Source organism: Rhinoraja longicauda, chromosome 25, assembly GCF_053455715.1.
Source record: "Rhinoraja longicauda isolate Sanriku21f chromosome 25, sRhiLon1.1, whole genome shotgun sequence".
In the NCBI taxonomy this organism is placed as follows: Eukaryota; Metazoa; Chordata; class Chondrichthyes; order Rajiformes; family Arhynchobatidae; genus Rhinoraja; species Rhinoraja longicauda.
Window position 1 is genome coordinate 34357420 of NC_135977.1, and position 23914 is coordinate 34381333.

A 23914-nucleotide genomic window follows, 5' to 3' on the forward strand; every position below is an offset into this window, starting at 1 on the left:
CAAATCTTTTGTTTGTTTTTATGTCTTGCTTGCTCTGTAAAGCGTCTTTGAGTTTCCTGAAAAGCGCTATATAAATTAAATGTATTATTATTATTATTATTATTAAAATACTGAACATTCATATGGAAACAAGGGAATGCAGATCCTGGTTTATAATAAAAGATATTGAGTGCTGGAGTATGAATATTCATATTGTCAATTACTCTCTTTTACTTTAGACTGGAGATGTATCGTGGAAACAGGCCTTTCAGCCCACCGAGTCCATGCTGGCCAGTGATCTCCCTGTAGCACTGTGCCACACATGAGGACTAATTTAGAATTTTTACCGAAGCCAATTAACTTATAAACCTGAACGTCTTTTGAATGTAGCAGGAAACTGGAGGACCCTGAGAAAACCCACGTGGTCAAAGGGATAAGATACAAACTCTGTACAGACAGCACCCATGGTCAGGATAAGACCCGGGTCTCTGGCGCTGTGAGACAACAATTCTACCACTACGCCTTTGCACAGTGGCGCATTCGTACTCCTAGAAATAGCCATTTCCTGTCCCTTTTGAAACAGAAGTTTAGTGTATATTTTTATTAGTGATACATTTAAGACCCTTAGTTTGGACTACCACAAATGGAAGCATCTTTTCCAACTTTTCTTTCCAAACCCCTCTGAATTTTAAAGACCTTTATCGAGACATAATACTACTGCCTTCTTCCCTCTGCAGAAAATTAATGAAACTTGTCCAGATAGTTATAACGTCTCAGCTCTGGCATCAACGTATTGTACCTGTCTACACAAGTGCTTCATTATTTTATTGGAATGAGTAGAATAGAACAGTTATCACCTCACTGGATGACAGGTCACAGCTGAGGGATGAATTATCCAGTCTTGTCTCCATGTTTCTAAAATTGCCCTCTGGGATATAAATACCAACTGTGTTAATGGGCTACATGAACTCACAGTTAATAATATTGCACAGCAGGATTTCAATTCACAACAATTTATTACGAGAGATAGAAATCAAATCAAATGTCTTCCAATTGGAATATCAGTCTGAATTTCAAGCCTACTTTACAACAGGGTGTCAGATAGCTGGAAAGTGATCCCTTATGCCAACAACTGGAAATGGGTAGGGTGGGAGATTGAAGAAGAAGTCGGTGTCCATGTTATATTCACTCCATCACCACATTTATAGAGAAACATCGGAATGATATTTAGGAAATAGCCCGATCAACTGGTGTTGATACCTGCTTGACTAATCAGGAAATCCCGCTTGACTAATCTTCTGGAATTTTTTGAGGATGTGGCAAGTAAAATTGATGAAGGAGAGCCAGTGGATGTGGTGTATCTAGACTTTCAGAAAACCTTTGATAAGGTCCCACACGGGAGGTTGGTGAGCAAAATTAGAGCATATGGTATTGGGGGCAGGGTATTAACATGGATAGAGAAGCAAAGAGTAGGAATAAACGGGTCCTTTTCAGAATGGCAGGCAGTGGCGAGTGGAGTGCTGCAAGGCTCGGTGTTGGGGCTGCAACTATTTACAATATATATTAATGATTTGGATGATGGAATTAGAAGTAATGGCAAGTTTGCGGATGACACAAAGCTGGGTGGCAGTGTGAACTGCGAAGAAGATATTAGGAGGTTGCAGGGTGACTTGGACAGGTTGAGTGAGTGGGCATATGCAGTATAATGTAGATAAATGTGAGTTTATCCACTTTGGCGGCAATAATAAGGAGGCAGATTATTATCTCAATGGTGTCAGATTAGGTAAAGGGGAAGTGCAACGAGACCTGGGTGTCCTTGTACACCAGTCACTGAACGTTGGCGTGCAGGTACAGCAGGCAGTGAAGAAAGCTAATGGCATGTTGGCCTTCGTAACGAGAGGATTTGAGTATAGGAGCAAGGAGGTCCTTCTGCAGTTGTATAAGGTCCTTCTGCTTCAAGAAGACTCCGGAACGGAGAGTGACACCACTGATCTAGCTTTGGCAAACAATGGGAATTTATGTAGAAGAGTCTCACACTCTGGATACATCATGCAATCTGCTCCAGAATAACAACTTGGACAAAATGTCCCATGTTGACACCATTAGACGTCCAGATCATAACTGTCAGCAGATTGCCAGTTTTATTTGGCACCCAGATAAGCATTTGCAATTTAATGAATGTTAGGAAGGCCCCTGTATGTCTGCACAGAGTGTTACAGTGCCTCATTAAAGAGGAAGATGAAATTGGAGGTAGGGGTCATAAACTTCCAGATGACTGCGGCAGGGCCTGAATACCATCATGAGCTACAAGCTGAAATCAGGGACAATCTCTGGCGACAATGCATCACCACCACATCAGAATGCCTTTTATGTTCGTTTTGAACAGGCAAACGAATATCCACCTAGATGAGATCTCCATCTCCCATTGCCTCTGCCCCATGCATCTTGGTAGCAGAAGTCACAAATGCTTTCAAGAGGGTAAACCTTCGGAAAGCAGCCAGCAAGGATGGTGTCTATGTGCGAGTTTGAAATCATGCAGCGATCAACTGGTTACAGTCTTTGTCAACATCGTCACTCAACAGTTTACTGCATCCTGTCTATTTCAAGGAAATCTTAACAGCATTGATGTGTAGAGGGATTGTAGAGTCATAGATCATTGCTTGCTGAAGGTGGCAGCACAAGTATACAGGGTGGCAAAGAAGGCGTAGGGCATGCTAGCCTTCATTGTTAGGGGCATTGAATATAAGAGTCAGGAAGTCATGATGCAGCACTTTGGTTAGCCTGCATTTGGAGAATTGCATTCCGTTCTGGTCGCCCCATTACAGGAAAGTCTTGGAGGCTACAGAGGAATCATTGAGTCAAACAGCATGAAACAAGGCCTTCGGCCCAACTTGCCCGCACCGACCATCTTGCCCCATCTACACATCCCACCTGCCGGCGTTTGGCCCGTATCCCTCCAAACCTTTACATTCCATGTACATGTCCAAAGGTTTCTTAAACTATGTGATAGACAAAAAAGGCTGGAGTAACTCAGCGGGCCAGGCAGCATCTCTGGAGAGAAGAAATGGGTGACGTTTCAGATTGAGACACTTCTTCAGACGATGTGATGTTACCTGCCTCAGCTACCTCCTCCAGCAGCCCATTCCATTTACCTACTATCCTTTGTGTAAAACAGGTTTCACAGAATGCTGCCTAGATTAGAGGGTTTCATTTAGAGGGAGAGGTTGGATAGAGTTGGATTGTTTTCTCTGGAACATCGGAAGTTGAGGGAAGAGTTGATAGAAGTGTATAAAATTTTGCGGGGCATAGGTAGGGTAGACAGTCAGAACCTTTATTCCAAGGGTGGAAATGTCTAACACTAGCTATAGAGGACATAGCTACAAGGCAAGAGGGGAAAAGTTTCATTGAGATGCGCAGAGCAATTTTTTCACACAGAGCATGGTGGTTGCCAGGGATGATTGTAGATGCAGATACGATAGTGGTGTTTACGAGGCTTTGACTTAGGCACATGTAAGTGCAGAGAATAGAGGGATATGGATCATGTACAAGAAGATGAGATCAGTTAGGCATCATGTTTAACACAGACATTGTGGGCCAAAGAGCCCATTCCTGGGCTGTACTGTTCCATGTTCTATGTTATATATCCTATTCCAGTCACCAAGAAAAAACAAAGTGATTTGTCTCAATAATGAAGTGTTTTAAAAGAGCGATGATGACCTACATCAGCACCAGTCTCCCAGACGATCAAAACCCTGTGCAATTTCCATATAAGACAAATAGGTTATGAAGGACACAATCTACATTCAGCTCTGGATCAACTTTACAATAACCATAAATATCTCAGGATGTTATTCATTAATTAATTTAATGGCCTTAAAACCGATTTATCAAATAAACTAATCCCTGAGCATCTAGACCTTGGTCCTGGGGCCTCCATCTGCAACTGGTGTCTGAACTTCCTGACCGACATACATCATTGGTCATAGGTCACATCAGCTTCTCGTTCTCACCTAGCAAACAGCTAACAATGGCCTGTTTCCTTTATCATCGTTACCTTTTACATATCTTTCATTCTTTTGTTCTAAATCTCTCTACTTCACCGTCTATATCTCTCATTTCCCTTTCCCATGACTCTAGTCTGAAGAAGGGTCTCGACCTGAAACATCACCCATTCCATCTCTCCAGAGATGAATCATTGTCCCGCTGAGTTACTCCAGTATTGTGTGTCTATCTCCGGTTTAAACCAGCATCTGCAGTTCCTTCCTGCTTATCTCCTCCACCCTGACTGTCAAATGCCTCAGGGTAATTACTCCCCCAGGCATTTAAGAAGATCCAGAATTTTCACAAGGATTCTCCCAAACTATTATAGAGAATAGAATTACAAGAGAAACTATTCCATCAGATGGCAGTGCGGCCCATCACAGATTTGTCACTTCATTCCATCCAGTCCATCTTCACAATGTGTTGCATCAGAAGGCTGGATGGATCAATGACACTAATCACCCTGGCCATTCCCTTTCCAGTCCTGCCTTCTGGGAGAAAATACAGGAGCTTGGAGGGCTGAATGTCTGGACTTAAGAACAGCTTCTTCCTTACAGCTATCAGCTTTGTGAACCAATGACCACATTCACACCCCCTTCCTAGCTGCAACATACTCTACCTCATTCAGTTATTCCATTATTGGTCTTTAATGTTGTCTTGCACGACTTCAGATTGCTCTCCAATGTTTGCACCATTCTGGTTTTGCACTCTGTTATATTTGTTGTTGTATTAATCAGTGCTAAGTGTATGCTGTTTGCTCGGTGAGTTTCAGGTGAACAAAGAATTTCATTGCACCCCATGACAATAAATAAGCCTCATTTTATCTAATCTAATCTTTCAAGTGGAATGTCTACAGCTGGCAGATGAAGAAGAGGCTCAGCCCAGCAGGCTGTCAGGAGGTGAGGTGGGTCTTGGATGAAGGGCCAGTATCTGGCACACTGCCCACTCAAGGTGTGAAAAGCAACGCAGGCTAGAGCAGAAATTATGATTCACGTCGAAACACTCCCAGAATACCTAGACAGTCCTGTGAAAGGTCCCAGGTACTTGAAGTCCTCCACTTACCTTCCTTGGATAGCGCGGACGCAGTGGACAGCTCCGGGATGGTAGGTGCACATACTGCCATGTTCAATGTCACATCCATAGTCTGGCTGCAGTAGAAATGAGATTGACCAGTCAATGCAGCCCCAGTCATCCCCAGCCACATCCTGGATTCACAATCCCTCCCCTGCCATCACAGATCTGAGCCCATGCCCTTGTCATGGGCACGAGCATCACCATTGAGCAATGTTCCAGCTTCTACTCAAGGAAAAAAGAAAGCACAAAGGGGAATTCTGTTCAACATTTCCCTATTAGTCTCAGAAAATATATATATTGCTAAAATGTATTAGCATGAATAAAAATTCCCTGGTTTTTTCATATTCCCATTTCACATACTTGTCACCATAGAGGAGGCCATTCAGCCGATGGAGTATGTGATGATTCTCAGAGTAATCCCATTTCCCCCTCTAATTTCCCTGTGATCTCTCTCTTACGTGCTCATCAACCCTCCCTGTATCCCCAGTACCTATAGTTGATCTAACATTACAGAGGGCAACTGGAGATCTAGCAGCTCATGCTTGGGATGCGAGAGGAATCCAGAGACTCAGAGGAAATGCATGCAGTCACAGAGAGAACATGCAAACCCCTGCTCTGGGTCAGAATCAAATGATGCGAGGCAGCAGGACTAACTGCTGCAACATCTTGGGTGCCTGGTCTCCAGCTCCACTCTGTAATGTTGCTGCATTGGAAAGGGGTTGCAAGTATCCCATCATGCAGTCCTTATATTGATTAGTGGAAGATCAGCACCAATGCTTTCGGCAGTGTTGAGACGGAGTGCGAGAAAGTGGGCCTCCACCTCAATACCAAGAGTACATGGCTTTCAACGGTGGTGACAATGAGCCTCTTAGGCTCATGAGTTAGTGGCGGTGCATCTCTCAAGAAAGTGGAGGACTTCAAGTACCTGGGAGCGAGGATGCAGAGCTCAGAGAATGACATCAAGGTCCGGAAAGCGCTCGCATGGAAAGCCCTCAATATCACGGGGAAAATCTGGACGTCTCAGATGTCTAAGGGTCTCAAACTGAGATTCTTCCATGCAATTGTAGAGACAATATTATTGTACGGGTTTGAGGCATGGACTCTCACTCGCGCACTGTCCAAGTTACTCGATGGTATCTACACCCAAAAAAGTTCAAAATGTCAGTTGGAAGGGCCACACCACCAAAGCCCAGCGCAATGGGGAGATTCCAGCTCTTACCGAGAGGATCAGGTCGAGAAGGATGAGGCTCACTGGTCATTGCCACTGCCATCCAGAAATACCAGCAAACAAGGTTGTGCTGTGGGAACCCACCCATGGAAGACAGAACCTGGGACGACCAAACAAGACCATGCTGAAGACGTTGATGGAAAACACATATGTAGAGACAAAAGAGGAGCTGGCCAGCTGTATGGAGGACAGAGATGTGTGGTGCGTCCATCACGGTGCCCGTCAGAAACCAGCACCAATGCCTCGCTAATGTTTTCAACGATTTTAATTAATTAATTTTTTAATTGAAAATTAAATAATTAATTAAAGCGTCCAAACTATGATCGGGCATGGTCATTGTCTTTCATGCATTTAAATCAAGCCATGTTTTCTCCAGTTATTCTCATTGCTAACAAGCAGAGAATCACCATGACAAAGCCACCATGTTTCTATCTGCTATCTACACAGAAACACAGTTGGAGCTCTAAGACAGAAGATTCTTAGAATGGCGTAGAAATCTCAAATCAAAAGCTCATTGTTGACCGTTTGTAGATAGCACAGAGGTTTCTGTAAAGGCTACAACATCCCTGTCTCATGTATCTATCCATGCTCTAAGCTCATCCGTCATCAGGTCTCTCGCATTGAAATTAATGCAATTCTAACCACCAGTCCTTTCTCACTCCCTTCCCTTCTCCTGTCTGTTCTGAACCCTCTTTCATCACCATCAGTACTGGCTTCCAGCCTCATCCTGCACAGGATCCCATCAGTCGGGATTTAAATCGAGAGCGGGAAGAGGTTAAGAGGTAGCCTCAAGTTGGTTCGTCTCATCTGGCGGGATTTGTCGGCAAGTGTCACAGCTTGGCTAATTGTTGTTTACAGCTGCCAAAGGTAGCTTAGTAACTGGTTATTAAGTGGACCAGCCAGAGCAAGAATGGAACCTGAGGTTTGGGCTCAGTCCGCTTCGGCGAGAGGAGGCTTCTGTGAGAGGAGGCTTCGGTGAGAGGAGGCTTTGGTGAGAGGAGGCTTTGGTGAGAGGAGGCTTTGGTGAGAGGAGGCTTTGGTGAGAGGAGGCTTCTGTGATAGGAGGCTTCTGTGAGAGGAGGTTTTGGTGAGAGGAGGCTTCTCTGATAGGAGGCTTCTGTGAGAGGAGGCTTTGGTGAGAGGAGGCTTTGGTGAGAGGAGGCTTCGGTGAGCGTGACTGCTGGATGAGGTTTGCTCTGTAGCTGTGTTTCGGAGTGCAACTTGGTCTTATGTAGTAGAGACTGGGGCTACTGCAGTGGAGTGCTTAGCCTGTAGGATGTGGGAACTCAGGAAGATGCCCAGTGTCCCTGAGGGCCACATCCCCAGGAGGTGGGTCCTGGGTCAGCTCCTTAAAGACCATGTTCGGGAGCTGAAGCTGAGGCTGGATACCTTCAAGTTTGCCCAGGAGAGAGCAAGTCATAGATAAGAGTTATAGACAGGTGGGCACACCTGAGTGGCAGGCAGAGAATAGATGGGTAACCATCAGGAAAGAGAGCAGACAAAGAGTTCAGGATTCCCGCGAGTCCATAGCCCTGCAACACAGGTAAACCACTTGGATACTGTTGAGGGGATGACCATTTAGGGGAGAACAGCTCTGTGGTTCCAGGCCTAGGTCTGAGGCACAGAGAGGCCGGGTGAAGTCAGCAGAGCAATGGTGATAGGGGACTCGATAGTTAGGGGGACAGACTGGAGATTCAGAGGCAGCAAACGGGACTCCAGGGTCCAGGATATCTCAGAGCGGCTGCAGAACATTCTCAAAGTGGAGTGTGAGCTGCCAGAAGTCATTGGGTATGTCCATAACATTGACATGAGTAGGGCATGGGATGAGGTCCTACAGTGAATATTGGGAGCTAAGCAAAAGATTTTTCTGAAGAAGGTTCTCAACCTGAAATGTCACCCATTCCTTCTCTCCAGAGATGCTGAGTTACTCCAGCATTTTGTGTCTATGTATAGAACAGTGCAACACAGGAACAGGCTCTCCCACCCACAATGTTTGCACCGAACATGATGCCAAGTTAAAATGATCACTTCTGCCTGCACATGATCTGTATCCCTCTATTCCTTGCACTACCATGTGCCTGTCTAGAAGCATCTTAAAAGCCACTATCGTATCTGCCTCCAACACCACCGCTGGGAAAAAGCTCTGACTGTCTATCCCATCTATACTTCTCATAATTGAATATATTTCTATCATCTCCCCTCAACCTCTGACATTCCAGAGAAAGTCCAAGTCTATCCAACCTCTGCTTGTTCCTGAATCCCTCTCATCCAGGCAGCGTTCTGGTAAACCTCTGCACCCATTCCCAAGTCCCCGCATCCTTACCAGATGGGACGACCAGAACTGCACGCAATACTCCAATGCGGCCTAACCAATGTCTTATAGAGTTACATCCTGATTTCCTGACTGTTACACTCAATGCCCTGAGCAATGAAGGCAAGCATAGCATATGCCTTGTTTATCACTCTATCTCCTTGTGCTGCCACCTTCAGTGAGCGATGAACATGGACTTCTGCAAACTTCTGTATATCAATGCCGTTAAGGGTCTTGCCAGTAACTGTATACACTCTACATACATTCAACCTCCAAAAATGCAACACCTTTAGTTTAGTTTAGTTTAGAGATACAGGCCCTTCAGCCCACCGGGTCCGTGCCAACCAGCGATCCTCGTCATTAACACGATCCCACTAGGGACAATTGTTACATTTATCAAGTAATTTAACCTACAAACCTGTGCGTCTTTGGAGTGTGGGAGGAAGCCGAAGATCACTGAGAAATCCCACGAGGGTTAGGGGAGAACGTACAAACTCCCATAGTCGGGATCGAACCCGGGTCTCTGGTGCTGCATTCGCTACGCCACCGTGACTTGCCCGGATTAAATTCCATTTTACATTTCTCGACCCGAAACGTCACCCATTCCTTCTCTCCAGAGATGCTGCCTGTCCGGCTGAGTTACTCCAGCTTGCTGTCTTTCTTCGGTTTAAACCAGCAGCTGCAACTCCTTCCTACATTGTACTGTTCTATGTTATATGAACTCCTCGATCTCTCTGCTCTTCAACATTCCCAGGGCCCGACCATTCGCTGTGTAGATCTTGCAGAGATTAGACTTTCTGAAATGCAATACCGTGAACGTATCTGCATAAACCTCCACGACATTCCTCAGCCCACTTGCCCAGCTGAATCTGTCATTTTTGATAATCATCTGCACTAAATAAAATACCACCTCATGTAGCGTCATTTGCAAACTAACTAATTATACCTTGTACATTCTCAGCCAAATCTTTGATATAAACCACAAACAGCAATGGGCCTAAAACTAATATCTCAAGTCGCCACTCGCCACTAACCTCCAGTCAGAATTGCACCTTACCCCCTGCATCCTTCCATGAAGCCATTTCTGTATCCGGTTAGCCAGCTGTCCCTGGATCCCATGCGATCTAACCTTTCAGAGCAGCCTGCAATGTGGAGTCAGTGAAGTCTTGGCTTTCTGGTTATAACAAGGGCAGGGCTTGAGTGTAAAGGCAACTAGCATAGGTGATTGATACCCCAGTATATACCAGGGTTATGTGCAGAGGAAACAGGGAGTTTGGGAGTAAAGGGGGTGATTATTTTTACAATGTCCATCTAAGATGAAAGATATAATAGATCGGTTTAGTTCTCTGCTCAATGAAATATGGCACTCACGTGAAATCGCCCAGTATCGGCTCGAGATTGTGCCAGTGTACAGGGGCAGTCTGCGATCTCCGACAGGAAATCAGGAAGGGTCTGTTCATGCTCGACCCATTTTAGGCACTTTTCCGTTGCCCAGGCAGCAGAATTTCTCCTGAAGTCTTCTCCCAGGTGCCAGGCAAGAGCGTGGCTTGGACTCCAGAGCGCTTTCACGTTCCTGAATTAATATAAAGCACCTCAATGACAAACTGATCTTGCTATTCTATAAACTTCGCAAATCAAAAGAAAGTCCACTGACAGTGGCCTGCAATTCATTGGTGTGTGAACATTGATATCAAAATGAAACACGAAAGGGTGAAACAAGACGTGGCTGGAAAGGGTGCAGAGAAAATTTATGAGCATGTTGCCATGACTCGAGGGCCCGAGCTACAGTGAAAGGTTGAGCAGGTTCGGACATTAATCCTTGGAGTGCAGGAGGATGAAATGTGATCTTATAGAGGTGTATAAGATCCAAGGGGAAAACATAGGGCAAATGCAGTCTTTTGCCCAGAGATGGGAAATCAAGAACCAGAGGACATAGGTTTAAGGTGAGTTGGGAAAGATTTAATAGGAACATGAGGGGCAACCTTTTCACACAAAGGGTGGTGGTGTATGGAAATAGCTGTCAGAGGAGGTAATTGAGGCGGGTACAATAACAGTTAAAATACATTTGGACAGGTACATGGATAGGAAACGTTTGGAAGTATATAGGCCAAACGTAGGTAAGTGGGTTTAGTGTAGATGGGGCATATTGGTTGCAGCTCTGAAGAACATGGACAGATGACGTTTTGGGTTGAGACCATTCTTCAGACTGATTGTGGTAGGGAGGGGAAGAAACTGGAAGAAAGGTGGAGCAGGTGAAGGGAATTTGCCTGGCAAGTGATAGGTGGATACAGGTGAAGGGGATTTTTGATTGTCCAGGTGAAGAGTGGTTTTGATAGTAGAGGTGATGGGGATTTTTGATTTAAAAACCTTTACATGTATCCACCTGTGCCAGGTTTTGTCCTGCCCCTCCTCTCTTACAGCTGTTTTGCCCTCCCCACCACACTCAGTCTGAAGAAGGGTCCTGACCCGAAACATCACCGATCCATGTTCTTCAGAGATGCTGCCTGACCCGTTGAGTTACTGCAGCACTTTCTGCCTTTTTTAAAATATAAACCAGCATCTGAAGTTCTTTGTTTACTAAAATGGAACAGTACTTTGCACTAATGCCATTTTGGAAAGTTCCACTTGGGAATAATTTGGCTGCTCACACACGAGTAGCCAGAGAATGCCAATCACTATGCTTCCTCCACCAGCATGTCTTAAACACGAGAGACATCATGAGACCTGGCCATCAAATGGAACAAACGGCAGGAATTTACCTACTTTCAACTCCTAAAGAGGGTCCAATCACAGAGGGAAGACGTTGGACAACTTGGGACCATGAACAAGAGCAACATGGATCAAGGAGCCAACAACCTATGTTGCTCATGCAGACTGAGATCTGAATGGAAAAGACTGACCATGCTCATGTGCCACCCAAGGCAGTGGCAGAAGCAATTAGCATTGAGATTAATGCCCAAAGTGAGAACGTTATTGTGGCCAAGGTTGATGGAAGCAGTTACAAATGTTATTAGCCAGCTGGATCATTTATCACACACTTACCATATCCACACAATGTTCGACACAAACATTGGTCATAGGGAGGGGGGGGGGGAGGGAGGGGAGGGGAGGGGAGGCTTGGAGCAGATTTGTCGATTTAATCAAGATTGTAAGGTGTTGGTGCCCAGCGAAGGCTGGAGCAGGCAGTGGTGTGGCAGCACGGATAGGCTAAGGCAGAGAGCACAGCTGTGTGAGGGTGAGGATGTTTTAGAGGTTGTCACCTTTGCTTCCTTCAACAATACTTTTGACCAGGCGACAGACCTGACAGCAATGAGGCCATCTGCTACAACGCTGCTGCTTTAGTTCTGTTGCCAGGACCCGAAGGATCTGAGCTACAGGTAGAGATTGGGCAGGCAGGACTTTATTCCTTGGAGCACAGGAGGCCGATTGGTGACCTTATAGAGGTGTAAAATCATGGGGAAAAGATGGAGTGAAGGAACAGTGGTTTTCTTAGGGGAGGGGATTCGAAAACCAGAGGATGTAGATTTAAGGTGAGAGGGTAATGAATCAGAGGGGCAGGTTTTTCACACAGAGGGTGGTGCGTACATGCAATGAGTTACAGAGGAGGTATTGGAGTCAGATACAATATCAACATTTTTAAAGATTGGACAGGTGCATGGTAGAAAAGGATTAGAGGAATTTGAGCCAAAAGCGGGCAAATGGGATTAATTTAAATGGTGCATCTTGGGTAGCATGAACGGGTTGGGGCGAAGGGCCTGTTTTTGTTCTGTATGATTTTACGATTCAATGCTGGAAGTACTGTCAACTAAGGCATGGTGACATTTAAAAGAGAAATGAAATCAATAATACAATCAGGAGGGAGATGGCTTCAAAGATTGCAATTGATATACAGCTGATTATAATCTTTCTGTAATCTGACTATAATCTTTATTACATGGTTTACTCAAAATGTCCCATTGTAACAATCCAACATAGATAAAGAAGAGATAGCATTATCAGATAAATCATTCAATGGGGTTTGTTTAATACATTGTTGAAAATGTTTCTTCAGAAGTCCAATAACCCCATGATTGGCTCTAATTATACCTTACCACGACCTCTTGCCTCATGGATGAAAAGGAAATGAAGATGGTGGTATTTTTAAATATATATTTTCTAATTAGTTAATTTGTTGGAATAGTTTTCAAATATCTTTAACATATGGAGATTTTTTTAAATAACTGCAAAGTCTTTTACTGTAGTTCAAGGCCTAGCCTTAGAATGTAATTCCATGCTTTGTTCAAGGCCTAGCCTTAGAATGCAGTTCCATGCTTTGTTCAAGGCCTAGCCTTAGAATGTAGTTCCCTGCTTTGTTCAAGGCCTGGCCTTAGAATGTAGTTCCCTGCTTTGTTCAAGGCCTGGCCTTAGAATGTAGTTCCCTGCTTTGTTCAAGGCCTAGCCTTAGAATGTAGTTCCCTGCTTTGTTCAAGGCCTAGCCTTAGAATGTAGTTCCCTGCTTTGTTCAAGGCCTAGCCTTAGAATGTAGTTCCCTGCTTTGTTCAAGGCCTGGCCTTAGAATGTAGTTCCCTGCTTTGGTTCATTTCACAGAAATTGAAAGTCAACACTGACCACAACACAAGGTTTACAGTTTAATGTCTAGGTAATGGCTGACCCTGGGGAATGAGCAGATTTTTTACAGACTTAGTGTACTCACACTGCACCCTCTGGCTCCGCCTGGCCAGTGAGGCGTAACATTCCAATCTCCCATTTCAAATAGGCCTTTTGAGCAGGTATGGGGGTGAAGGTGAATACTCCACTGTTCCGAACAGATTTTCCAAGTGAGTATAGATATGTCCAAGTTCCCTTCCAGGAATTGGAGTAAGGTGAACCTGAGAAGAAATTTGCAATAAGTGGCCTATTTCAAATTGTGTTTATTAAATCACCCCACATTTCCCCGACAGAATGCTTTGTTAAATTCTGCAATTGCATAGTGTATATTTCACTGAATTTAAATCCCAAAGGCTCTTATATATAATAGAGACCAGCCTTTGATAGCCTGCAATCCAAAGGTTATGGATCCGCTACTAGATTTCTGAAATTGTACCAGCAAATTAATTTTTCCATTTCCAGTTGCAAAACGATTTTAATGGCTGGGCCAGGTTTAGATGTCATTATCATATCATCATATCATATATCTACAGCCGGAAACAGGCCTTTTCGGCCCTCCAAGTCCGTGCCGCCCAGTGATCCCCGTACATTAACACTATCCTACACCCACTAGGGACAATTTTTACATTTACCCAGCCAATTAACCTACATACCTCATTGGAGAGGTACAGAGTGTTAAATGACTTTCATAGTTGGAAAAGTTGGCCGTTGGCCCACAAAAGGAAGGACAGTGGAGAGAAGATCCCACAAGTTGGAATGTCATGATTTATCTTGTTTACCTTAGTACTGGTTTACTATTGTCACCTGTAGCGTGAAAAAAACATTTTGTGTACAATCCAGGCAAACCATACCATACATAAGTACATCACATAGTGCAAAAGAGAAAATACCACGTTACAGCTCCAGATAAAAGGTAGATTAAAATAAAGCTTCTTATGATACAAAAGACGGCACGTGGCCCGTAAATGTTCCCACCAATTCATTCTCCTACCTATTTCCTGATAGTCTGTTCACCTTCATAAACCCATCAACTCCTCTGCCCGCAAACCCAGCTTCACTACAGAGCAATTTACAATCGCCAATAAACCTATTAAATAATATAAGAAAATAACTGCAGATGCTGGTACAAATCTGTGCTGGGATCCATAAACTACTTGGACATACATGTGAATGGGTTGGTCAGTAAATTTGCATTCAACACCAAAACTGGTGATGACAAAGGCTGTCAAAGTGTAAGGCTGGATATTCAGCTACAGAAATGGCCTGGGAAAACGGCAAATGGATTTGAATCAGAGCTAATATGAGATGCTATACTTTGGGAGTCAAATGTAAGGAAAAGTCTACAGTTCACGGCAAGCTCCTTCATACTCCCAGATTAATGTGTGGAGGGATCTTGGAGTCCAAGCCCATGGCTGTCTGAAAGTGACAACACAAGTAGATAAACTGGGAAAGAAGGCTTGTAGTGTGCTTGGATTCAGAGTCAGGAAGTCCTGATGCAGCTTTATTGAAGTTTGGTTAAGCCACATTTGGAGTACTGCATGCAGTTCTGGTCACCCCATTACAGGAAGGGTGTGGAGGCTTTGGAGAGGGTGCAGAGGTGGTTTACAAGAATGCTGCCTGGATTAGAGATAATAGCTGTCAAGCTGTGGAGTGCAGTGGATGTTTGGAATGTACTGCCAGGGGTGGTGGTGGAGGCTGATGTGATAGTGGCATTTAAGGCAGTTTGCAGCCCAGCGGTATGAACGTCGACTTCTCCAACTTTAGATAGCTCCTCTGTCCCTCCCTTCCCCTCCTCCTTCCCAGATCTCCCTCTATCTTCCTGTCTCCATCTATATCCTTCCTTTGTCCCGCCCCCCTGACATCAGTCTGAAGAAGGGTCTCGACCCGAAACGTCACCCATTCCTTCTCTCCCGAGATGCTGCCTGACCTGCTAAGTTACTCCAGCATTTTGTGAATAAATTGATGCATTTGTATGGCAGGGAGGGATAAGGATCACATGCAGGCAGAGGAGATTACATTAACCTGCATCATGTTCAGCACGTGCAATGTGCCGTATTGTTCTATTCATTCTATTCACCTAAGGTTAGGATTGAAGCAGGGTCACTGGATCTGTCAGACAGATGGCAGCACAGCATCTTGACGGAGGTGCAGTTGTCAAGTTCACATTCTAATGTGTATGATCTCAATCCTCCGACATTACACCAAGCAGTTACTTACCGTTTTCTTGGTAACCCCAGAGTTCAATATGTAACATTGGTTCTGGGATCATCGATGCGTTCCACATGAATGTCAGGGTCCCTGTGACACCAGGTGTACCATAGTACTGCCACTTGGTTTCATTGTGTAGCACACCTTTCTTCAAGGGGGAAAATTTACCGTGATGCACTGCAGGGTTGGAGAGAATCAACAGAAACATGGTTACAATAATTTACAAGCAGTAGGTAATCTGGGCGGTTCTGACCTTGGCATTTCTATGCGGAAAGGGAGACCATACATATTGAGAGCATAAATGTGAGACCAATCTGCATCAGCAACACTTTGAGTCTCTTACCTCACACTCCCTAAATGTTGGTTTCGTATCTGGGAGTATGAATGCTCGATTATCACATTTTTACTATCATATATTCTGAGTTGTAATCTCCCTGTTTTTATGTTTTATCGCCTAGCTAATGAAGGGTAGCATCCTGTAGACAGGTAGATCTACCAGCACGGTGGCGCAGCGGTAGAGCTACTGCCTTATTGCACCAGAGACCCAGGTTCAATCCCGACCACGGGTGCTGTCAGGGCAGAGTTTGTAAGTTCTCCCCGTGACCTGGGTTGGTTTTCTCCGGGATCACCGGTTTCCTCCCACAATCCAAAGACGTACAGGTTTGTAGGTTAATTGGCTTGGTCTAATTGTAAATTGTCCCTAGTATGTGTAGGGTAGTGTTAGTGTGTGGGGATTGTTGGTCGGTGGGCTGAAGGTCCTATATTTCTAAACTAAGCTAAACTAAACTGGTTAAGAAATCAAACATGATATTTGGACCTGTACACAAGGTCCTTCTGTACTGCCTGGGCCATAAATTGGTAAAATATTATTAGAGATATTGGGCTGACTCAGGATCTGTCAGCTATTAGCAGTTTGGGGCACAGATCACCTCATGGTTTGCCAACTCAGAGCTGGACTTCAGGTCCCAGGTTATCCAACTGTCTGCATTTCCTGAACTCATAACAGAGTTCAGCAGCAGAGCGCTGACATTCTGACAGCAAGACTGAATTCAGGGAGTGTGAGCTGCAAGTGTGGTCCCCAACCATGTGGAGAAAGGTGAATCAAGGTTGTTTCCATTAATTTAGATATTTCTCTCATCACTGAGACCATCTGAGTTAAACCAGTGTTTCTGAAGGCCATCTGCCAAAGGGGTCTTCATTGATGTGCATGTCTGTGCCGTTTGGAATAGAGTCCCAACCTATCCTATATGGCAATTCAATACCTTACTGATCAGGCCAACAATAAATAGAGAGTGCCCATGGGTATGTTTACTGAGGTATTCATCACATGTATTCTTCAGCTATTAAGTTCAGCAAATGTCACTCACTGTGGTATAAGAAAATAACTGCAGATGCTGGTACAAATCGAAGGTATTTATTCACAAAATGCTGGAGTAACTCAGCAGGTCAGGCAGCATCTCGGGAGAGAAGGAATGGGCGACGTTTCGGGTCGAGACCCTTCTTCAGACTGATGTCAGGGGGGCGGGACAAAGGAAGGATATAGGTGGAAACAGGAAGATAGAGGGAGATCTGGGAAGGAGGAGGGGAAGAGAGGGACAGAGGAACTATCTAAAGTTGGAGAAGTCGATGTCACTCACTGTGGCATTCAGTAGCATCAGTGGGCTTTACATAGTATTTCAGTAGCCAAACCTGACCCCAGAAGTTTGCCAACCAGATGTCCAGATGCCTTAAAAATCATGAAAGTTGCTGCAAAGTAGCACATTGTTCTCATACTGCAGGTGAATCTTAAAGAGGCAAGTTGCACACAAAATACCCAATGTGTAATGTTAGAGCTGAAACAGGGAAGTCATTATTAAAATCCTCGTTTTGTTTAGTTTTTAGTTGAGTGTATTGTCATGTGTACCGAGGTCCAGTGAAAAGCTTTTGTTGCGTGCTATTCAGTTAGCAGAAAGACAATACATGTTTGCAATCGAGCCATTCACAGTGTATAGATACATGATAAAGGAATAACAGGAAAAAACTGTTTTCATTTAGTTAAACAAAACTGATAGTATCTTCTATGCTTTCTTCCAAAAGTCAGCAGAAATAAATAAAGGGTACCCGGAATGTCAGGTGAACGGTTGTGATCTAAGGCTTAATACTTGAAGCATAAGGTTTTGCTTGAAGGCCACATGCGAGCAGTTTCATCAGGTCCCATGGCCTCTGAGCTTCATTAACAACTTCATCTTTAGTGACTTCACCAATACACAAGAAATAAAAGATGTTGTGTGGGAAGGAACTACTGATGCTGGTAGACACAAAATCTATGGAAAATCTATGGGTAGTTAATCTGTGGAACTCATTGCCACAGAGGGTTGTGGAAGCCAAATCAGTGGATGTTTTTAAGGAGTAGGAAGGAACTGCGGATGCTGGTTTAAACCGAAGATAGATACAAAAATCTGGAGTAACTCAGCGGGACAGGCAGCATCTCTGGAGAGAAGGAATGGGTGATGCTTCTGAGGAGATAGACAAAGTCTTGATTATAATTCTTGATTAGAATGGATGTCAAGGGTTATGAGGAGAAGGCAGGAAATTGGGATTATGAGGCAGAGATCAGCCATGATTGAATGGCGGAGTACAGTCAATGGGCTGAATGGCCAAATTCTACTCCTATAACTTGTGATTATAAAATGTTGGAACGTCGCAGATAGGCACGAAAATGAAATATTTTGTCTTTCTTTTCTGTCAGCCTTCTACAATTCACTTATTGTGCTGGTTTTCCAATCTGTTACCAATGAAGGTCACATGTAGATAAAGGTTCAGTGCAAGGATTTCACCTCACCTGCTCCCCATGTCCCCTGGTGAACCTCACCTGCTCCCCATGTCCCCTGGTGAACCTGACCTGCTCCCCATGTCCCCTGGTGAACCTGACCTGTTCCCCATGTCCCCTGGTGAACCTGACCTGCTCCCCATGTCCCCTGGTGAACCTGACCTGCTCCCCATGTCCCCTGGTGAACCTGACCTGCTCCCCATGTCCCCTGGTGAACCTGACCTGCTCCCCATGTCCCCTGGTGAACCTGACCTGCTCCCCATGTCCCCTGGTGAACCTGACCTGCTCCCCATGTCCCCTGGTGAACCTGACCTGCTCCCCATGTCCCCTGGTGAACCTGACCTGCTACCCATGTCCCCTGGTGAAGGTAGTTCTTTCCATCGTCTGTTGACAATTCAAAAGGTATCCTTCCATTTTCATAGAGTAATGGTGAAACGCAGTGGGCCATCTTTTGATCATCAACATACCCCGTGGTAACAATGGAATTTTTGAACCTGTAAGAGAATAATTTCATGTTTAATCCAGTAGAAACATGTAGTAGAGATTTTTAGCTTGGAAGTCATTAGATCACACAGGTCTCATTGCACTTCCCCTTCTCCTAATCTGACACCATTCAGATAATAATCTCCCTTTCTGTTCTTGCCACTAAAGTGGATAACCTCACATTTATCCACATTATACTGCATCTGCCATGCATCTGCATCCTATAAAATGATGGGATAATATAGAAAGGGTGAATGCAGATTTTTTTTCTGAGGATAGGGGAATCAAGAACTAGAGGGTATAGGTTTAAGGTTAGAGAGTATGGATTTACTAGCAACCTGTGAGTTAACTTTTTCAGAGGATCGTGGGTAAAAGAAAAAAAACGTCAGAGGAAGTAATTGAGGCAGGTACGATAACAATACTTCAAATACTGTTGGACAGGTTCATGGGCGGGAAAGGTTTATAGGTGATTTGGGCTAAATGTGATAATAGTGGTAATTGAGTATAGAAGTTGGGAGGTCATGTTGCAGTTGTATAAGACGTTGATGAGGTTGCATTTAGAGTATTGTGTTCAGTTCTGGGCATCATGTTATAGGAAAGATGTTATCAAGCTGGAAAGGAAGCAGAGAATATTTACGAGGATGTTCCCAGGACTCGAGGGTCTGAGCTATAGGGAGAGGTTGAATACACTGACTCTGTTTCTTGGAGAGCGGGAGGATGAGTGGTGATCATATAGAGGTGAATAAAAGCATGAGGGGAATAGATCGGGTAGATGCACAGAGTCTCTTGCCCATAGTAGGGGAATTGAGGACCAGAGGACACAGGTTTAGGTGAAGGGGAAAAGATTTAATAGGAATCTGACGGGTAACTATTTCACACAAAGGGTGGTTGGTGTATGGAACGAGCTGCCAAAGGAGATAGTTGAGGCAGAGATTTTCGCAACATTTAAGAAATAGTTCGACAGGGTACATGGATAGGACAGGTTTTGAGGGATATGGGCCAAACACGGCAGGTGTAGCTGGCACGTGTGGGCAAGTGTGGGCAAATTGAGCCAAAGGGCCTGTTTCCTCGCTGTATGACTCTATGATTCTATGACTCTATGATTCTATGACTTTATGGCTAGCTTAGATGGGGCATAATGTTGGGCCGAAGGGCTTGTTTCTGTGCTGTATGACTTTATGACATTGCAACCACAGAAAACATGATGCAGAACACAGCTGAAACGTTGGGTTATAGTCATGTCACTGAAACAGGAGAGGTGGTGAAGAGAGGTTTATGAGGTTATTGACAGGGCTGGAGAATTATACTTGTGAGGAATTATAAGTGGGGAAATGAGATGGGGAAACAGATTTAATAGGATTGGACTAAGACCGGGCATAATGGTCTCCCTGTCCACAGGGAGATACAAGATTAAAATATAACAACTGGGCTTTCTAATATTTATTGATTTTGTGATTTGACATTTCTAACAAAACCTGTCTTCATTGCCCTTTGTGATGACTTTCATGAACTGTACAGTCCTCCGGGAGAAGATCTCCCTGAGTGTGCCTCATGTGGGACTCTGGGTTATTGATTGGGGACAATCAGCCATGATCACAATGAATGGCTCGAAGGGCCAAATGGCCTCCTCCTGCACCTATTTTCTATGTTTCTATGTTTCTATGATGATATGGTCACAGCAACAATTGCCATGTATATTTCTAAGATTGCATACTCGTAGTGGAGGAACTGAGTGTTCAAGGTGGTTGACATATGGCAATTAGGAGGGTTACTTTGCCTTCTATGCTGTTGAGCTTGGTGCAAACTGTTGGAGCTGCAATTATCCAGTTCAGTGCTTTGTGGATTGGAAAGGCATTGGAATATCAGGTGATGAGTTTTCCATTTCCCACATAATGCATAGCTTTTGATCCATTCCTTTAGTCACTTAATTCAGGTGGTGAGTCTGGTCAATGGTAACTCCAAGATATTAATGATGGGCTTTTAGTGAGGGTAATGCCACTGAATGTAGGTGGCAAGACTTTTTTTTGTTGGAGACAGCATTTACCTGGCACTTTTGTGATGTATTTTTGTTGGGACAAGGGAGATATACTTGAGATTAGATGCTTAGATAGGAATAATAGGAAGAACCTGGTTTCAGTGGCAGAGAGAACAATAATTATAGCATAAATTTAAGTTAATTGGTAGAAAAGTAAATGAATGGTGAGGAAAAATATTTTTATTCAATGGATGATGAAAAAGCCATGGAGGGGAAACCCTCATCACATTTAATAAAGATCTGAAGAGCCTTTGGCTAACATTATAGACAAAGATTTGGAAAGAAGATTCAACCTTGTTTGTGAACTTTTCCAGTATGGATATAACAGGTGGGAAAGCATCCTTCTGTGCTTTGCCACTGTACATACCTTTACGATTCTGGCATTAGAAATTTACTCTGTTTAAATATATCAAAATCACCTATGTCTTTGCATCTGGATACAATGCATTATCAGTGTCTTAATAGCATGATCAAAGTTGAAGATATTGCTTTCCAATAACAATAGGTAGCTTGTATCAATTGGTCCCAAGTGCAAACATGATCAAAGTGATTACATGAGACTCACCTGCAGACTATATTGTCTTCAGCTTTAAATGTATTGTTAACAATGACAAAATCTTTGCCTCCCATTAAGGTTCCTGACTGAGGAGATATCCTTAAGCAGAATCTCCAGTAATCTGGACAACAGTTTCCCAATGGGTCACAACTCACATGACAAGAACACTGAGGCAGTTTGTTTCCACATTGGCCTGCACAAAACGTCTGAGCATCTGGAAATTAAAAATAAAACAGAATCTAACTGTGCTCACGACAACAAAGGAAGCGTGGGGGAACCGCAGTAAGGGAGGGGGAAGAACAGGGACCCGGCGTGAGGGGACCGCCATGAGGGGTGTGGGGGGGGGGGAAGAACAGGGACCCGGTGTGAGAGGACCGCCATGAGGGGTGTGGGGGGGGGGAAGAACAGGGACCCGGCGTGAGGGGACCGCCGTGAGGGGTGTGGGGGGGGGGGTGGAAGAACAGGGACCCGGCGTGAGGGGACCTCCGTGAGGGGTGTGGAGGGGGGGAGAACAGGGACCCATCGTGGGGGAACCGCTGTGAGGGGTGTTGGGGGGGGGGTGGGGAAGAACAATGGACAATGGAGGACCCGGCGATGGGGGACCACTGTGAGGGACAATCAGTGTTTCACTCCAGTAAAGTGGTTTGGGATGTCTTGATGTTCTGAACCCTTTTCCTCTCTCACTGCCTCTCCACCTCCCACACATACAGTGAATCAAAATATTATTGATTATCCACAGGCAATGCATCAAGCAAACAAAGAAGAGATAGTTGTTTTCATCACCAGCTAACCAGTAATGGGGCAGACTAGATTGTTCATTCCCAAGCAGAGGCTGTCAGATTGTCACTTTATAAATTCACAGAAGCCAGCTTGGAATGCTTAAGTCAGCATTGCCATTAACATGTGGCAAGTGTCGAGATTTTCACAACTGAAAACTTCCAATGAGAATTCTCTGGTTGCATTACCCAGTAAACAGCACTCTTCAGAACAAGGTTGGTTACACGGTCATATTCAAAATCCAGTGATGAAATGATAATCAGCTTTTGCTTATTCACTCCATATAGTTAGTTAATGTTAAGAAATTTCAAATGGCATATAAATAAAATTGCAACTGTAGATGTCCTCAGTTGATATGGATTTTCTAACATCTTATTTAACTCTAGGTATGTGATGGAAAATAAGGGGGAAATTCATCTCAAGGGTAACAGCTTTTAAATATTAGCCAGCAGTAAACTTGATTGCCAAGCTCACTACAGATAATAATAATAATAATAATAATAATAATAATAATAATAATAATAATAATAATAATAATAATAATAATAATAATAATAATAATAATAATAATAATAATAATAATAATAATAATAATAATAATAATAATAATAATAATAATAATAATAATAATAATAATAATAATTTCCTTTATTTGTCCCACACCGGGGAAATTTGCAGTGTTACAGCAGCAAAGTGGATAGCAAGAAACGTTCATTATAAATAAAAATAAAGTCAAGGATAAATTGTCATCATTTACTGTGTTATTCCTTTACTGTTACTGTTGACTGGTCTGCTGGGACACACTTGGGGTGAAGGAGTCTGTCACTGAAGGAGCTACTCAGTGCAGTGACAGTGTCCAGCATGGGGTGGGAGTTGTTGTCCAGCAGCGATGTTATCTTTGCCATCATCCTCCTCTCTCCCACCGCCTGCACTGAGTCGAGGGGGCAACCCAGGACAGAGCCGGCCTTCCTGACCAGCTTGTCAAGTCTCTTCCCCTCCGCTGCTGATATGCTGCTGCTCCAGCAGACCACTCCATAGAAAATGGCTGATGCCACCACAGTGTTGTAGAAGGTCCATAGGAGTCCTTAGATAAATGGTCAATTCAAGTAAAAATCAATTTTCCATTGGATGTGAATTTAACAAAATTGCTTTCAGACTTCTGAGAATTCTATGTGAATTTATAACCCTAATAATTCTAAGGCTAACCCTAATTCTATCTTGTATGCAGTACCTCAGACATATAAATGTCAAGATGAAATCAAGAGGCAGTCAAGATGAAATCTAGCCAAAATAAAATTAAGAAGAAAACTGTTATAAAGCATAAAGCACCATAAAAGAGATAGATCGTTGAGAGATACAGCATTGAAACACGCCCCTTTGGCTGTTCAGACTATCAGATATGTTCAGGCAATTAATTCAGAATTCTGATCAAAACTTCTTTCATTTACTTTGGTGATACAGCATGGAAATAGGCCCTTTGGCCCACTGTGTCTCTGCTGAGCATTGATCCCCCATTCACATTAGGTCTCTGGCTCTGAAGCAGCAGTTGTATCAGCTGTGCCGCTGTGCCAGCCACTGTACCGCACAATTTAGCACAATTTAATCTGCTATAAAATAATCCAAGGTTAGGAGCCAGGGATAATAATGATCAGTTGAGCAATCTGGTTATGTCTTCCTAAATTCAATGACACAAATAAAAACATGAAGACATACATTTACTTAGTCAATGATGTTGCTAATTACCTGATAAATTGACCTGAAACTAC

General features: G+C 43.8%; 1 protein-coding gene across 1 annotated transcript in view; it reads right to left on the reverse strand.

The window, feature by feature from the left end:
* Positions 1 to 23914, reverse strand: part of susd2 (sushi domain containing 2) — a 100221-nt gene that overhangs the window by 60382 nt on the left and 15925 nt on the right. The window contains exons 2-7 of the mRNA XM_078421327.1: positions 21381 to 21585; positions 18640 to 18791; positions 15498 to 15665; positions 13327 to 13501; positions 10005 to 10206; positions 5083 to 5168 (exon numbers count right to left, since the gene is read on the reverse strand). Coding sequence (XP_078277453.1) covers positions 5083 to 5168; positions 10005 to 10206; positions 13327 to 13501; positions 15498 to 15665; positions 18640 to 18791; positions 21381 to 21585 — 988 coding nt within the window. The remainder of the gene's footprint in view (positions 1 to 5082; positions 5169 to 10004; positions 10207 to 13326; positions 13502 to 15497; positions 15666 to 18639; positions 18792 to 21380; positions 21586 to 23914) is intronic.